The 18,322-nt window shown below is 36.6% G+C and overlaps 1 protein-coding gene across 15 annotated transcripts in view; it reads right to left on the bottom strand.

The window, feature by feature from the left end:
- Nucleotides 1-18,322, bottom strand: part of C2CD5 (C2 calcium-dependent domain containing 5) — a 103,148-nt gene that overhangs the window by 24,792 nt on the left and 60,034 nt on the right. For all 15 annotated transcript variants that reach the window (XR_001362722.1, XM_014542327.1, XM_005869551.2 and 12 more), the window contains 8 exons: nucleotides 16,086-16,272; nucleotides 11,250-11,414; nucleotides 7,359-7,499; nucleotides 5,144-5,207; nucleotides 4,714-4,775; nucleotides 4,397-4,495; nucleotides 3,004-3,093; nucleotides 2,389-2,476 (listed from right to left, as the gene is read on the bottom strand). Coding sequence is in view for 14 of the 15 variants with exons in the window: in XM_014542327.1 (XP_014397813.1) it covers nucleotides 2,389-2,476; nucleotides 3,004-3,093; nucleotides 4,397-4,495; nucleotides 4,714-4,775; nucleotides 5,144-5,207; nucleotides 7,359-7,499; nucleotides 11,250-11,414; nucleotides 16,086-16,272 (896 nt within the window). In the remaining variant the exon portion in view is untranslated. The remainder of the gene's footprint in view (nucleotides 1-2,388; nucleotides 2,477-3,003; nucleotides 3,094-4,396; nucleotides 4,496-4,713; nucleotides 4,776-5,143; nucleotides 5,208-7,358; nucleotides 7,500-11,249; nucleotides 11,415-16,085; nucleotides 16,273-18,322) is intronic.

Raw genomic sequence — 18,322 nt, 5'->3', positions numbered from 1 at the left:
TCAAAACAGCCTGGTACGATGATCTCATATGTGAAATCTAGTGATACATCTGATAAGGGGCTAAAATAAACTGATGAACAAAATAATCCAGAGTCATAGAAGCATGGAACAGACTGTGGAATCTCAGAGGGAAGGCAGGGGAGGGTGGGTGGGTAGGAGGAGATCAACCAAAGAACTTGTATACCAGTATATATATGCATAAACCATGGACACAGACAATAGGGTGGTGAAGGCCTGAGGCGGGAGATGGAGGCAGGCTAGAAGAGGTCAATGGGGGAGGGGGAAAAGGAGGACATATGTAATACTTTCAACAATAAAGATTTTTTTAAAAACCCATCCTGGTACTGGAACAAAAACAGGCAAATAGACCAATGGAACAGAACAGAGACCCCAGAAATTGACCCACGCCAATATGGTCAATTGGTATTTGACAAAGGAGGCAAGAGCATACAATGGAGTAAAGACAGTCTCTCCAATAAATGATGTTGGGAAAATTGAACAGGTACATGCAAAAAATGAAACTAGACCACCAACTTACACCATACACAAGAGTAAACTTAAAATAGATAAAGGACTTAAATGTAAGTCACAAAACCATAAAAATCCTAGAAGAAAATATAGGCAGTAAAATCTCAGACATCTCACTTAGCAATATTTTCACTGAGACTTCACCTTGGGTAAGGGAAACAAAGGAAAAAATTAACAAATGGGACTACATCAAACCAAAAAGCTTCTGCACAGCAAAAGAAACCATCAATGAAATGAAAAGGGAAACTACTGTATGAGAAAACATATTCACCAATGATACATCTGATAAAGGGTTAATTTCCAAATTATACAAAGAACTCATACAACTCAACACCAGGAAGACAAATAATTCAATTAAAAATGGACAAAAGACCTGAATAGACACTTCTACAAAGAGGACATACAGATGGCCAATAAACACATTAAAAAAGTTCAACATCACTAATCATGAGAGAGATGTAAATTAAAACTCCAATGAGGTATCACCTCACACCTGCCAGAATAGCTACCATCAATAAATCAACAAACAACAAGTGCTGGTGAGGATGATGAGAGAAGGGAACCCTAGTACACTGCTGATGGGGATGCAAACTGGTGTAGCCAGTGTGGAGTTTCCTCAAAAAATTAAAGGTGAAACTGCCTTTTGACACAGTGATCCACTTCTAGGAATATATCCTAAGAATCCTGAAACACCAATCAAAAAGAATGTAAGCATCCCTATGTTCATAGCAGTGTTATCTGGAAATAGCCCAAGTGCCCATCAGTAGATGAAGGGATAAAAAAAAGCTGTGGTACCTTTACACCATGGAATACTATGCAGCAGTAAAAAAGAAGGATCTCTTACCCTTTGAGATAGCATGGATGGACCTGGAGACTACTATGTTAAGCTAAATAAGCCAGGTAAAGAAAGACAAATATCATGTGATCTCACTTACATGTGGAATCTAATGAACGAAATAGGTCCAGAGGTATAGATGCATGGAACAGAATAACAGACCTCAGTGGGGATTGGGAGGTGGGACAGGAAGAGATTAACCAAAGAATATATATGCAATAATGCATAACCTATGGAATAGACAATAGTATGGGGACAGCCTGACGTAGGGTGGGAGTTGGGTGGAGAGGGGCAAAAAGGGAAAAAATGGGAGACATCTGAAATACTGTCAAAATATGATGGGCCGGTGTGGCTCAATGGTTGAGTGTCAACCCATGGACCAGGAGGCCACAGTTCGATTTCTGGTCAGGGCACATGCCCTGGTTGTGGGCTTGATCTCTAGTAGGGGGCATGCATGAGGCAGCCAATCAATGATTCTCTCATCATTGATGTTTCTATTTCTCGCTCCCTCTGCCCTCCTCTGTAAAATCAATAAAAACATATTTTTTTAAAAAATAAATAAGAAAACAAAATCCTACTTTTAACACCTAATAAAACAAAAAAGAATGATACTTTCTAAATTTTACTGGGTAAATGACAATTCTGAGAATCTGTTGACTACTATGGGACTTTTCCTAAGAAACACGTGATGCTTACTACATCAGTAGTTTCTCAAATGCCTTGAGTACCTCCTTAGAGCTAGTAGGATAGGAACCTCTAAGTTACTGCAGAATTAATATGCTACAATTTAAATCTATAAAACGACAGTATCTCTATGTAAATACCAGTCCACCACCTATTCACGTATAAAAAGTATCAAATCAGCCATATGCTTATCCTCACCGTTACTTTGATAAAGATAAACAAAAAGTGGCAGATTCTCTTCAAGAAACAATTCATTTATTTAATCTACTATCCTCTATATTTTATCACTAAACTATAATGTAGACAAACATGAACTATGATCCCACTCATCATAGATTTACCTCTTTGCAATGACTTTTCAACCTGTGTTTTTGTTGTCTGTAAAGCCTGATTTTTGTCAAAAGTTATTGCAACGGCTGTGACTGTAACCTAGAATCACAGAAACAGTAAGATTAGCAAAATAATCATTGTCAAAATAAGTTTCTTACACTTATTATTCAGTACCATGGAACAACTTAACACTAATTGGCTAATTTGCCTTTCCTGGTTAAGATTCTCAGTTACAATTCCCAGTTGTAATTCTGGTTAAAATTCTCAGAGAATTATACATCAGCTCAGATATTTAAACTATAACTAAGCCCAACATGTACACCTAAACATAGATATTCCATCCAAAAAGAGCTCAAGAACTCTGTCTAATGGATGGGGACTGGAGAAACTGTATATAAGTACAAATCCTATTGTATGTATGCTGGAGCACAATTGTATGTGATTCCACCTTCAGATAAGCAGAGTTCAGGAAAATAAAATATACACAGTCTGTTTCATATTAATATGTTTCAAAATATTTTAAATAAAACAGGTTACAATTATTTAATTATGGCATATTTATAATATTATAACAGATCAGATAAAAGCTAGAAATCTTCTTTAATAATAGGCTGAATCTTAATTACCTGAATTAATTCATCTTCAGGAAGAGATACTGTAAAATTTACATGGCAAAGGCAGCAGGGGATCATAGACCGTAGTTTAAAATATAGGCTCTATACAATAGAAAATATTAGCAATGTCATTTCTTTTCATTTAAAATTTTACAAAAACTGACATTTTAATGCACATTATATTATGGCAAATAGAAAGTTTAAAGGATTAAAACAAAGCTGGTCCAATTCTGTTTTGTTTATCCTTAACATTAAGAATCCATCTATAATAATAAAAGTGAAATATGCTAATTAGACCAGAAGTCCTTCCTTCTGAACAAAGCCACAGTAGGCGGTGGCTGCGGAGGCGGGCGGGGGCCGGGGCCAAGGCCCTTGCATGAATTTCGTGCATAGGGCCTCTAGTCTATAATAATAAAAGCATAATATGCCAATTGACCAAACGGCCGATCAGCGGAACGACCATCCGGATGACCACGCTATGACACCCACTAGCGCCAGGCCAGCCAAGGCAGGTGTGATATGATTGGTCGGGGGCCCAGCCATTACCCCATGATCACCCCACAGAGGCAGACCCAGGTCACCAGCCGGCAGGGCGATCAATTGGGGGGCTCCACAATCGCCCCAAAGAGGGAGGCCCAGGCCACCAACTGGCAGGCTGTGGTGGGTGGGCAGGGCCTCCCTTTGTGGGGCGTGATCACCCCAAAGAGAGAGGCCCAGGCTACCCCGTGGTGGCGCTGTGGTGGGTGGATGGGGTCTCTCTCTGTGGGGGCGATCCATCGTGTAGCCCTGGCTGGGTTGGCAGGGCCTACCTCTTTGGGGCGATCCATCGCGGAGCCCCGTGATCAATTGCCCCAAAGAGGGAGGCCCAGGCTACCCAGCCAGCGGTGCTGCGGCGGGTAGCCTGGGCCTCCTCTGAGGGGGCCATCCATTGCGGAGCCCCAGCAGGGTGGGCAGGGCCTCCCTCTGAGGGCGATTGATCGTGGGGCTCCCGAACTGTGAGAGGGTGCAGGCTTGGCTGCGGGGCCCCACCCCACTCCAGTGCATGAATTTCATGCACCACGCCTCTAGTTTTCAATATTATGGCAGACAATAAGGTTTAATCATATCTATCGATGTCATAAAAAATAATATAAGAAAAAGGTATTTTAAATTTACATACACACAATAGATTTTTATGAAGTTTAAAGCTATGAGATAACTTAAAATATATTTCTTTTATAGTATGGTATATTAAGATAGACAGGACAACTTTAGCATTTTATCTGATGGCAGAGCTAAGTTGATATGTAAACAAAAATAATTCAGCCCATAACTGTGTAAGGTATTCCAGACAATATGTACACATTTTCAATTTCATGATTCGTAGGAGTTTTAACTAAAATATAGTTAGTCAGAAGGTACCTACCTTGAGCAAATTTTCACAGAGATCATTAAAGTTCTTATTGAGGGCTTGATTAGTCAGGTTAAGACTGCTTAATCGGATTACTCTTACTGATGTGAACATCTAAATATGGGGAGATATGATAGTATGGCATTTTATTACTTTAACTAATCACTATAACAATAAAACTGCTAATAATGAACAATAATAACTAATGTGGTATGAAAAAGGGTAACATTTTAATTGCAATAAGGAGGTGAAAAAAGAAAACATATATTAAGAAGGAACTTGCTAAGATCACTTATGTTGTATTTATTTAAAATTAAAAATGAAAGATTCACCTGTATTTCAGATGTCCAATTATTTATCCCAGGCATAATTTCTGTATTACAACTATAAAAGCCTGTCAAAATAAATTATAGTTAAAATATGATATTTCATTTATTTTTGTGTTAAGAATAACCTGTTTCAATTATTACATGACATTCTAACTATAAGAACCATTCATTCTTTTCTAAAAGGTTAGACCATCTTAATAAATTACCACTTTTTTAAAAATGTGTAATCTTAAAAGGATTAAAAATCAGTTCATCTAAGTTTTAACATAAATATTTTAAACCTGTTTTCCGCCTTGGAGCAGCAAAGCACATAACAAGGTGTGACATTGATAAAGCCTCTAAAATAAAGTTAGTACCATAATAATTATGAACTAAAATACTGATGTGCAAAAAAAAGGACAGTCGCATCTCAAAGGTAATTTTTTCTGTTTACCTGAAGGAGGAGGAACATCAGTAAGGAGAGAATGTACATCTTCCATAGCATCTGTGTCATCAATCTGAAAATAGAAAGATTTCAACTATTACATAAGTAGTAAATATATAATCATTTTCAATTTTTAAAAATTTTTTTACTAAATAAAAAACATGAGTCAAAAAATAACCTTTTCCCTAAATTAAAATATAAAACTTGAAAGAAATTCTTTTCAAATATCAGTATATTTCTACACAGTAATAATTATAAATACTTCCAAGTGAAATAATTTTTAAGTATAATTAATTTTTTCTTTTAACAAGCCTTTTCTTAATCCTTTAGGAGGGCATGTTTCAAAAGAAGATACCATAAGCAAAAATTATCTCTATTTGTTTAAATAAATATAGTGCAATTAAAAAAAACACAATTTTGACTAAATACACAATTACTTTAAAATAAAATTATGTAGGGATAAATTTAAAGGCATGCCTAACAAATTAGGTCTAAATCCTATTTTTCTTATATCACAATATTCCATTGTGAATAATAGAGTGAAACTATGCAACTAGACATATACTGAATTCATCTGTACATCAGGGGTCTAAGTCCTGCCTCACACACTCTATGCTTCCACTCATATCACCCCTGTGACTTCCAGAACCACCTTCACTCCCACTTTACCTTAACTACCATGGTCATGACTATACCTCAACACTGTTCCCCAAACCATTCCACACCCAGATTCAAGCATTCTCCAACTACAATCCCCTATCCTTTTGCCCTTTCTCTTACTGAATCTGCACCTTGTCCCACATCTTCTGCCCACATTTGAAGCACTTCTGTTCATTACTTAGTCAGGATTCCAGGATGAGAAGTATCAATGATGCTCTAGATCAGTGGTTCTCAACCTGTGGGTCGCGACCCCTGCGGCGGTCGAATGACTCTTTCACAGGGATCGCCTAAGACCATCCTGCATATCAGATATTTACATTACGATTCATAACAGTAGCAACATTAAGTTATGAAGTAGCAACGAAAATAATTTTATGGTTGGGTCACAACATGAGGAACTGTATTTAAAGGGCCAGAAGGTTGAGAACCACTGCTCTAGATCAAACTTCAGGTAATTCTAAGACTCACCTGGAGAGTTTGTTAAACAGATTCCTTGGCCCCACCATGAAATTTTCATTTACAAAGTCTGAAGTAAGAGCCCCAGAATTTGTATTTCTTACAAACTTCCAGAGGGTGCTAACACTATAGGTAGTCACAGCCCACTTTGAGTAGCACTGCTCTAACCAGTACCCTGGATCCTTTTACCTCCTTAACCTGACATATTTTTTACCAACTCCCATGATTTTTCCATTCTCAGACTGTAAAAAAAGATGAGAAAAAAGCACAAATCCATACAGATTGAGTTTTCTACAAATTAACACTCTTACCTCAGTTAAGCCTTGTGCATTTCCCACGGCTGACATCCTGATCACACTCACAGGCACTGTTCTAGACTCTTCAGAACTCCAATCCCATTCCAATACAATTCTACCGTCAGCTTCCTGCTTCACTGAGATCAAGGCACCTGACTTTTTCTTTCAACAGGCACCTTACCAGGACATTTCTGAGCATCCTCATTTATTTTCCTTTCCTTCAATATCAAAGGAATCTATCTCTTTCAAAGCTAACCGTTCTAGAGACGAGGGCAGGGGGAGCAGATTTGTTGAGAGAGGAGGCTCCCTGAACCTTTTGTATCACATTTATCCTCCAGAAAAGCTAGTTCTGAGTATATTTTTATAATGAAAGTTCAATGATATCCTCTGAATTCAATAAGAAAACACTACATTCAGATTCACAGTGCCTATATTATTACATGTAAAAATGTTAAAGTAAAATGTTACAACATATAAAGCAGGGAATTCTAGTAAGTGAAACAATAGCACATTAATTTCTTATTTAAATTCATCCAAGTTTACAATAAATAGCTCCAAGAGTTAATATTACTTTAATTTTATTTCAACCCATACATAAATTTTTCCAGAACCGCCTGCATTATTGTTATCGGTCTTCTAGTATTGAACAAAAATATATTACTAAGTTCTGATATTCTCAAGTTTATTGTAATATTTAAATATTATATTTTTTATATTTATAACACTTGTAATGATACAAAAGAATCACATCAAGTATGATTGTAAAATTACACATCTAAAAACTTTAAGAAATTACTCCAATGCAATAATACCTCCAAAACAAAAGCATCTTTTTTCCCATGTGATAGGTCCAATTCTGTAACTTCATCAGAACTTTCTGATTGAGATCTTAAGAGTCTTGAACGTTGTCGAGGTTCTGGGATGGGTGATCCTATAATCTCTTCAGATATCTCCTAAAAAATATATATAATTGCTTTATATTACAAAAGACCATAATTTTCAGTTTTTTCTTTTTTTTTAATTGAGGTATAATTGACGTATAACATATTAGTTTCAGGTGTATAACACAATGATTTGATATTTGCATACTTTAGTTTGGTTTTAAATTTTTATAATAACAGACAACTACCTTTGGGGGGAGTCTACAAAAAATATTTGAAGTGTATATTTCATAACTAACTTTTTATAGGTATGTATAATTCAAAAACAGACATGGCAAGGCATTACTGACATCTACTGTACAGAGAGAAAACTACAATGAGTAGGGAACTGGCAGTCCTTCCAGCTTAGAAGGTATTTTCTGGACAGCATTTAAAAGTCCTAATACTCCACAAAGAATTAAAGATTTGTGTCCCTAACTATGATTCTACTCTTTATATCTTTTCTTATCCAGTGGTAATATTTCATAGCTCCACACAGTAAAATGAGGAATATAGTAGATGTATGTGTGTATGTATATGTAGTGCACATATTACACATGTATTTGCTTTACTATTTATTAAGCTAAATAAACTTTGGTAGTTACAATAATGATCTTTTTGAGGTCAGTGTAAGGTGCAATCCTGTATGGTTTAATCAGCTTTTTCCTATTACATAGCCAAATATCAGCTAACCAGAGGTTCTAAGTATCTGTTGGCAACTTATCAGGAGAATGTGGATATGTGAGCACAAATGCAAAAGACATAGCTTATTATTAGTATAACAGACCCATCTTTTAAAAAAAACAAACAAACAAGAAAACAAGGAAGTTATAAGAAAAAGCTTTTCAAAAGGCTACTTTTAAATGTTCATCGCTAGCGCATAGGTTACATAAGACTACCACCACACTTTCATAACACAGCTATTTATGCAGTACTTTCACGTCCATTTATTTTGCTTCTACTCCAAATTAACCTGCCCTATATAAATCTGACAGGGTGCCTATTATAATGAATACAAAATGAGAAAGAGACGCAGTTCAGAAGTGGAGTAGTTTGCCTGGGTTTGCAAACTAGTAAGTGATGAACTTGTCTAGATCAGTTCTTTTGACCCTGAATGCAATATTGAAACTATCCTTCATTTTATAATTCTGTAGTAGTTTAAAATTCAGTTATGCCTCTCTTTATTGTAACATGGATGAAATAAATGTAACTATCTAAAACTGAATATATCTTAGATTCATAATGAGGTTTTACCACTGGTGCTGTTAATTCCCAATAAAAGTTTTGCACCTCATTTTGATACTCTGGCTAACTTAGTTATTTCCAGTTATGTGGTACTACACCTTTGCATAAGAAATGTTTTTCTTAGCAACAGGGATGGACCTTGAGAACATTATGCTAAGTGAAATAAGTCAGACAGAAAAAGAACCCTATGATTTCAGTAATATGTGGGATATAAAACTGAAACTTGTGAACACAAACAGCCAGAGGGAAGGGGTTGGGGGCATAAGGTGGTCCTAATATGAGGTGACAGGAGATTTGACTTGGGTGGTGAGCACACGGTGCAATACACAGATCTTGTAACATAGAAATCCACACATGAAACCTGTATGTTCATGCTGACCAATGTCACCCCAATCAATTTAATAAATAAATTTTTAAAAAGTTTCTCAAGGTATTGAGAAAAAAATTAAACAGCAGCACTCACTTCAGCTGGGGCTACCTTTCTAAGATACAGAACACTGACCCACATTTTCAGGGTGGGCATACATTGTTTTAGAAAATTGAAAACACAAAACTGTAATATGAGTAGTGGCCTTGTACACTGACTTTTTCAAACAAATTCTGATAGGTTAAGCTAAAAGACCAGAATGCAATAAATATTGAAATAAGGAAAGCCATAGTAGAATACTCATAAATTGATTAATCCTTTTGTAAAAATACAGTCATATTCAACATATGAAATCCATATATGCTGAAGTTTTTAAATTCATAAAAGATTTATTCCCGCCCAGCCGGTGTGGCTCAGTTGTTGAGCATCGACCCATGAACCAAGAGGTCCCTGGTCGATTCCTGGTCAGAGTACATGCTCAGGTTGCAGGTTTGATCCCCAGTAGGGGGCATGCATGAGGCAGCCGATCGATGTTTTTCTTTCATCGATGATTCTATCTATCTATCCCTCTCCCTTCCTCTCTCTCTAAAAAAATCAATAAAAACATATTTTAAAAAGAAAGATTTATTCCCTCCTCTAAAATGCAATACTAAACAGTAGCTCAAAAATATTTATTGAATAAAGTAACTTAATTCACATTTTCTAAATATGTCTCTGTCTTCAAGGGGCTTTTATTATAGAAAAGGAAGAGAGACATGTAAAACTAAGTGCACTAAAATGTAACAGGCACCATGACAGAAGCAAATACAGGTACAACAGAAACACAACGGAAGAGGCAGGTCCTGAGGGAGGTCAGGATGGAAGTAGAGTTGATAAACACTGTTACGTGAAAGTTCAGCTCATATCATTACAATTCATATATGGAATCCTAACATATATCTTTGCAAATCATTCTTCCCAACAGGAATAAACACTACTAGTAGATGTTTAAATATCAAAATATAATTATAAAAGAAAAATAATTGCAGCAAAAAAGCAGTCAATAAAGCGTTTTGCAGAAAGCTTTTACAAAGGCTATGTAAGTAAATATATTAACACGTTAACATTTTCAATGAATTTAAAGAAACGATATCAACACTGCTCAATAGAAATATAAAGCAAGCTTCATAGGTAATAATATAAAAAAGATACAAATGAAACATGTAATCAATATAAAAAGAATCCAAAAGGTATTTTACGTTCTTTTTCATTTACTAAGTCTTCAAAATCCAGTGTACTGGTATATTTTACACCAATACCACATCTCAATTCCGACTAGCCACATGTCAAGTGCTTAACAGCCACATGTGACCAGTGTCTACCACACTGAACTGTGTAACTCTAGTCATGTCCTTAAAATTCCTCCCAGCTTAATAACTTTGCTAGAAAGCTGTTAGTTTGAAGCTGGAATTCAGATGTACTATTCCAGAAGACCAACCAAAATTCAGTAGCATATATAAAATAAAATAATAATGTTATCCAAACACTTACCTTTTATAGAAGTATTTCATTATCAGAGACTTATAAAAGCAAATAGTTTCATTCCTACTTCAACACATCTTTCAATTCAGGTTAAAGTTATAGGACATCTATAGAGTAGGAGGCATTGTGATACCAATTGCAAAGCTGATGAAAAGACTGACTATGCAAATGACTGGTAGGAAAATTGTAAGAAAAATGCCAAAATAAAAAAATCTCTATTCTTTCATACTTTACCATAGGTAAGCAATCTTTCTTTTTATTAAAAAAGAGAGAGAGAGAGAGATTTTAAGCTATTTAACTATTCAATAAGTATTTATTTAAAAAATACCAGAAGGAACTGTTCTAGGCATTAGGGATACAGTCCTGATAGAGCTTGATTCTACTGGCAGTAACAAACAATAGATAAGAAAGGGGGATAGGAAGTACCAAAAATTAATGGGAGAGTTACAATTCTTAAATAGTCAGAGTGAGCCTCCCTAAAAAGAAGACATTTGAGCATAGATGTAAAGGGAGGGAAAAGAATGAGTAATGAGGAGAACATATCTAAACAGTGAAAAAAGTCTTTAAGGTCCAAAGTAAGATAACCTAAAAAATATACTAACAGCTACACGATAACTGATATATTCACAATGTAGACTTAGTTTACTTACTGGAGGATTGATTTCATATAACTCTTTATTCTTAGCGATCGTGTCATTTATCTTCTTTTGCATATGAGATACATGCTGTTCGTAGGAGCCATCATTAGGAGTCTTCCCAGCAATCTGAATTCCACCAGGCGTTGGTAATGCTGCTAAATATACACCTGTGGCCGACTTGTAAAAATAATTAGGAAATAATTGTTAAAAATATCTATAGGACAACAGAACCTTAATTTTTCATATTTAGGAATGTGGTCTATGCCCAGTAGGAGAACGATAATTAACGTCAATGGATGCACAGGACATAGGTGGACAAGCACAGCAAAACATAACTGGGAACAGGGGTTGGCTACTTCTGTTGAGAACCTGGGGTAGATGGTTTAGGAGGACTTACTTTTCACTGTGTACCCAACTGTACTATAAAATTTTTACTTATGGTTGCAAGAAATTAATTGCATTGAAAAAGTTTAGGAAAAAAAGATAAAAAGTTAAAAGTAGCCCTGGCTAGTGTGGCTCAGTTGGTTGTGCGTCATTCAGTGCACCTAAAGGTCACAGGTTCAATTCCCAAGCTGCAGTTTCAACCTCTGGTCAAGGGGCCTACAGGAGGCAACCAATCGATGTTTCTCTCTCACATGAATATTTATCTCTCTCTCTAAAATAAATAAATAAATAAATAAATAAATAAATAAAGTTGTTAAAAGTAAGTTTTTCATCAATGAGTAGATAATTGACCTTTTCTGTGACAAAAAAGGCAAACTTTGCAATGCAAGTGAAGATACTGAAGTGCAGAAAGAATAGGAAACTTACTCAAGATCACACTGTCAATAAATTTGGAAAAGAGACTTGAATCTGTTTCTCCAAACCCAAGAACTTTTCACTAAACCATGCTACCCCCATAATCATCAAGAAGGAAAACACCATGGATGGACCTGGAGAGCATTATGCTAAACAAAATAAGCCAGTCAGAGAAAGATAAATATCACATGATCTCACTCATTTGTGGAATATAATGAACAACATAAACTAATGGACAAAAACAGAGTCAAGAGAAAAAAAATATTTTAGAAATCTGTTATTTGCAGATTTGTAATATTGCCTACAACATTTGTGATGTTAAACTATGTTAGTACAGTTTTGATAATATTATTATACTAGAGGCCCGGTGCATGAAAATTCATGTACTGGGGGGAGGGGGGGGTCCCTCAGCCCGGCTGTCCCCTGGTGGTCAGTGCACATCATAGCGACCGGTTGTTCCCAGTCATTCCGCCGTTTGGGTCAATTTGCCTATTACCCTTTTATTATAGAGGATTTAAAATATTTTTTACTTGAAATATCAATGTTTATTGCATGTAATCCCATATAATAAAAGCCTAATATGCTGTCTGGTTGACCAGTCAGCCATTCAACCAATCACAGCATAATATGCTAATAATATGCTAAAGCCATTCAACTGCTCGCTATGACATTCACTGACCACCAGGGGGCAGACAGTCAACTGGTCAACCAGTCACTATGATGTGCACTGACTACCAGGGGGTAGACGCTCCAATTAGTTGGTTAGCTTGCTGCTGGGGTCCAGCTGATCGGGACTGAGCAAGACAGGCTGGACACACCCTGGAGCCCTCCTGTGGTCCCTTCCCCAGCTGGCCAACCTCCCATGTCTCTCCCCGGCCCCAATCATGTGCTGGTGGGGTCCCTTGGCCTGGCCTATGCCCTCTCGCAATCCAGGACCCCTTGGGGGAATGTCGGAGAGCTGGTTTCAGCTGATCCCTCAGGGGGAGCACTGCTCAGCCAGAAGCCGGGCTTATGGCTGGCGAGCACAGCAGCGGTGGCAGGAGCCTCTCCTGCCTTCGCAGCAGTGCTAAGGATGTTCGACTGCCAGCTTAGGCCCGCTCTCCCCGAAGCCGGCAGTAAGACATCCCCCAAGGGCTCCTAGTCTGCAAGAGGGCACAGGGCGGGTTGAGGGACCCCCCCACCCGAGTGCATGAATTTCGTGCACTGGGCCTCTAGTATTACTATATTTAAGATTGCTTTTCTTGAAATATTAATGTTTATTGCATATAACATTATTATATTTAAAATCATTTTTCTTGAAAAATTAATGTTTATTACATGTAACATTATATTTAAAATCATTTTCTTGAAATATTAATGTTTATTGCATGTAAATGGCTAATTATTTTGTATCTACAATCTGGTAATAGATTTATTTTGTATGTTGTAAAAAAAATCAAGTAAAATAAAAAAAAGAAGGAAAACTGTACTTGATACAGATTTACTTTAAATTTTTTATTAATGGGCTATTAATTTCTGACTCTGTAACAGTACTATATTTCATTAGTACTAGAAAGCTATTAGGGGAAATACACACACACACTCCACACACTTATGTGCATATATATTTAAATATGCTTATATAAACAAAGCAAAAAAAATACATAGACATATTAACATCAAATTGTTCACATCACAGGGGTAGAATGAGGCAAAGAGCAGACAATTTTTTAAATCTGGATATTTGTGTTATTTTGAATTGAGGTGGGTTTTAAAAATTAATCAATTGCCAATTTTATAAAAGTCCATTCTCAAAAAGTGTATGACACTTTATGATGAAGACTGGGCAGTAGATGAAACTGATCCTCAGAAGCTCTCCCTCCTGGTTTGTTCATTAGTGTCCATGACTGCACCTATGACCCAGTTTCTGATGCTGATGCTCAATCTCAGAATACCCTGTGTGCCACATGAAGCCTTAGTGTACCATTTCTAATATTAACTGCAATGGCTAATGAGGCAATGGCTCAGAATAGTTGAGCACACACAGACTCTAGAACTAGACAGTCCTGGGTTTGAAACCCAGTTCCAGTACATGTAACCATGTCACTTTGGACAAGTTTCAACCTATCACAGCATACATTTTCTCCTCGCGCAAAGTGAAGATAATATTACATTTCTTCTGAAATAACACAGTGACAGACACCCAGTAGCAATCATCAGAGGTTAACTACCATGGAAGCTACTCTTGAGACCTTGAGTGCACAAGCTAAAAACACACACAAAGATCCAAATCTCAAACAGCTATAAATGATGTCACTAGATGACAAATCTCAGCTATAAATGATGTCACTAAATGTGCCCAAGAAAGAAAAGATTAGTAAGAATCAGAAAAGGCAGTATTTGAGGCAGGTATTGAAGCATTATACCAGGATCACATAATAGTTTCCTGGGGTTCAACCACAGGAAGTGTTTGATACATTTGGCACAGTGTTTCTTACACCTTTGAATACAAATCAAGTTCTTAGTTCTTATAGATGCCCACCAGTAACTATAGTTTTGTATGTTAAGTCTTAGCTAAGTGTGTGAGTGGTTCTCAACCTTCCTAATGCTGTGACCCTTTAATACAGTTCCTCATGTTGTGGTGAACCCCAACCATAAAATTATTTTCGTTGCTACTTCATAACTGTAATTTTGCTACTGTTATGAATCATAATGTAAATATCTGATATGCAGGATGGATTTTCGCGACCCACAGGTTGAGAACTGCTGGTTTAGATGAAAGAATTATAACGGATACTCCCCCCCCCGCCCCGCAAGTTAATCTATCAAATATTTGAATATAAATAATTCATCACTACAAATTCCTAGTTAAAATTTGTGATTACATAATTAATCATTATTACAAAATTATATCCTACATACAGAAATTTCCATATTTGCTCTTATAGAAAAGTGGATGAAGCAAGAAACAACATCATTTTATGCACAAATGCATACTGAAAAAAAGAATCCAAGTTCCATCAATTTCTTAGGTAAAATTTCTATGCATGTCTCAAAAAGATGACAGAGAATTCCAAATTTAAAAGTACCAATGACATAAAATTCTGGCTATCAAAGTATCTTGTGTGTGAGAGCTTTTCAATAAACATTGTTGCTCAGATTCCAACTAATCAATATATATTTCGCAGGCAACTAGTTCTCTGCATCTCAGGCTACTTATAAAGGCAGTTCATGCCCATTACAACTTTTCTAGACAGAACTTGTTTTCTAATAAGCAAAGATAAACATGAAGCTGAGATAAAGAGCTTTCCACTGCCTCACAATTTATCAGCACTTAAGAGACACATTTTATTGCATATTCTACTGTCTTCTGACCACAGATGTTACATTTATAATAAAATATAATTCTCTGTCCAACAGTAGGCAGTGTCTCACAGGTATTGCTTTACTTTCTCCATTAAAACTAATGATTATTTTAGTTCTTCCCCCTCATCTTCCTTTCAGGAGTGATTTTGCCCCCTAAAGGACATCTGGTAAAGTCTGGACACATTTTTTGTTGTCACAGTGGAGGAAAGTTATTAGCTTCTAGTTGGCAGAGGCCAGAAATGCTGATAAATATCCTACAATGAATGAGACAATCCGCTACAACAAAGAGTTATCCAGCCCCAAATCTCAACAATTCCAAGCAGGATAAGCCCTGTTTTAGCAACATATAAACAACAATAAAGCCCAGTACAATGGCTGTCAACTTACTAAACAAGCTGCACATGATTATTTTTAGAAATCTGACTACTGAGGTTATGGGCAGAATATAAATATATAATAACATAAATGTTAATATTTATGTGATAATCAATATTTTATGTGATAATTTATTAATTTAATTTTAAATAACAATTTTATAAAATATTTAAAAGTCTATCACCTGATCTGTTAATTCTTATGTCTCCAATCCTTAAAAGTCTTGATGCCAGTTTCTTTAGATAAGTCTTTTAAAAAGACTCTTTGAATCACTTAAAACAGAATCTACTACAACTACAGGAATTGCAAAAACAAAACATGCAAACTTACCGCTAAGCCCATCAACATATTTTCACCCACTGTGATCTGAATTCTCAGTCCAAATAAAGCATTCATTCCTTTGAGTTTTAGTTTATTCATTAGCTGAGTATGCACTTCGTATTCCATAAATGGCAACAGATTACTGATAGCTGTGGCATTTGCTTCTGCCTGTGCTTTCTTTTTTAAACGACATAACCTGTTAAAAAAGAATGTAGTTAGGCCTGGCCACTATAGTTCAGTGGTTGAACATCGACCTATAAACCAGGTGGTTTGATTTCCGGTCAGGGCATATGCCTAGGTTGTGGGCTCATTTCCTATTGGGGTGTGCAGGAGGTAGCCAATCAATGATTCTCTCTCATCATTGAAGTTTCTCTCTCTCCCTTCCTCTCTGAAATTAATAAAAATATTTTTTTTAAAAAAAGAAATATCTAATTTTTAAAACTTTCTAAGAGTGTGCTTGGGAAGACATTTGCTCATTTCAAATAGGCTTCATTTATATCAATAATCTTTCTGCCATTTTTTTCACTGTATACGTTTTTGCTGAAAATCTATTTCAACAAACAAAAGGAAAAAAATCTCTAAATCTCTAAATATGAAATACTGATCAAAATCACTAAAGAAGCCGAAACCGGTTTGGCTCAGTGGATAGAGCGTCAGCCTGCGGACTGAAAGGTCCCAGGTTCGATTCCGGTCAAGGGCATGTACCTGGGTTGCGGGTACATCCCCAGTAGGAGATGTGCAGGAGGCAGCTGATCGATGTTTCTCTCTCATCGATGTTTCTAACTCTCTATCTCTCTCCCTTCCTCTCTGTAAAAAATCAATAAAATATATTTTTTTTAAAAATCACTAGAGAATATAATTTAAATCTTAGGTTTCATAACTCCATGTGATTGTATGATGAATGGACAGCAAAGGGAAAAGTTAATTTATTCATTGAAAGAATATAAACTTATAAAAACGTAGTTTATAAAAAATATAAAACTTGAATATCTGTCATGTGCCAGGCACTCTTCTAGGTGACGAGCACTAATCAATGAAAAAAATACAAAGTCCTGTTTCTCATGGTTATTGCTAGGGACATTCTTGTACTCCATTATGCTCTGCTTGGGGCTCTCGCCCCTCCCAGCGATTGTCCTGTTGTTCTCACTATAGGTTTCATGATTAATGGCCTTTGGCTTCCAGTAAACTGCCTCACCCACAGTTTCCAGGGACCGCCTCCACCTGGCCTCCACCTGCACCTGCACCTAGTCCTCTGACTGACCTTTATAAGAGACATAAATATCTCGCTCCCTCTCCTCTGCTCCGCTGATGCTGTTTTGGTCTCAGCCCTTCTGCTAGCATAAGTAACAATAAATTTATAATTCTTTACCACTTTTGGCCTTGTGCATTCCTCCTTTGGCGACCCTAACAGTTATATTCACAAAGACCCTTGTTCTCATGAATATCAACCAGTGAGTGAGTGAGTGTGAATGTGTGTGTGTGTGTGTGTGTGTGTATGTGTGGTGGGGGACATAAACAAGGCAACCTCAGATTATGTTAAGAATCAAATATCTGAAGAAAATAAACCAGGTGAAATAAGTGGGAATAACTAGAGAGGCCTCACAAGAGAGATGACACCTGAGTTGAGATCTCTGATACATGATGGGACTGGGAGAGCAGGAGAAAGACAATCATAGAACAGAACTAGCTAGCATATTAGAAGAACCAAAAGGTGACTGCCATAGCTACAGTGAAGTGAGCAAGGGTGAGAGTAGTACTTAGAAGTGTACAGGTAAACAAGGGCATGATCATATTAGGGGCTTATGGGTCATGGTAAGGAGTTTGATTTTATTCTGCCAGCAATGGAAAATCCCAAATAGGTTTTGAGTAGTAACATGAGCCAATTTATATTTTAGGACATCATTTATATTGCTACACAGAGAAGGGAACAAAGATGACAGAATTGATGTAGGGATGGTAGACAAAAGGCTACCATCCCCCATACTGGAAGCCAGGCTATTTATCTTAGTAGTTCTCAAACTTTAGTTACATCAGAACCACCTGGAAGACTAGTTAAGAAACAATCAGTGGGCCCCATCATCAGAGTTTCTGATCCAATAAATCTGGGGTGAGACCTGAGAATTTACATTTCTGTAAGTTCCCCCTAGGATGGTGATGCCATTTCTTAGTCTGGGACCACACTCTGAGAATTGCTGATAGAGACCAACCCCCTTCTACCTAAAACAAACAAAAAAATGGTTAAGTGT

Source organism: Myotis brandtii, unplaced genomic scaffold, assembly GCF_000412655.1.
Source record: "Myotis brandtii unplaced genomic scaffold, ASM41265v1 scaffold299, whole genome shotgun sequence".
NCBI classification, from domain to species: Eukaryota; Metazoa; Chordata; class Mammalia; order Chiroptera; family Vespertilionidae; genus Myotis; species Myotis brandtii.
This window is presented reverse-complemented; position numbering and strand designations above follow the sequence as displayed.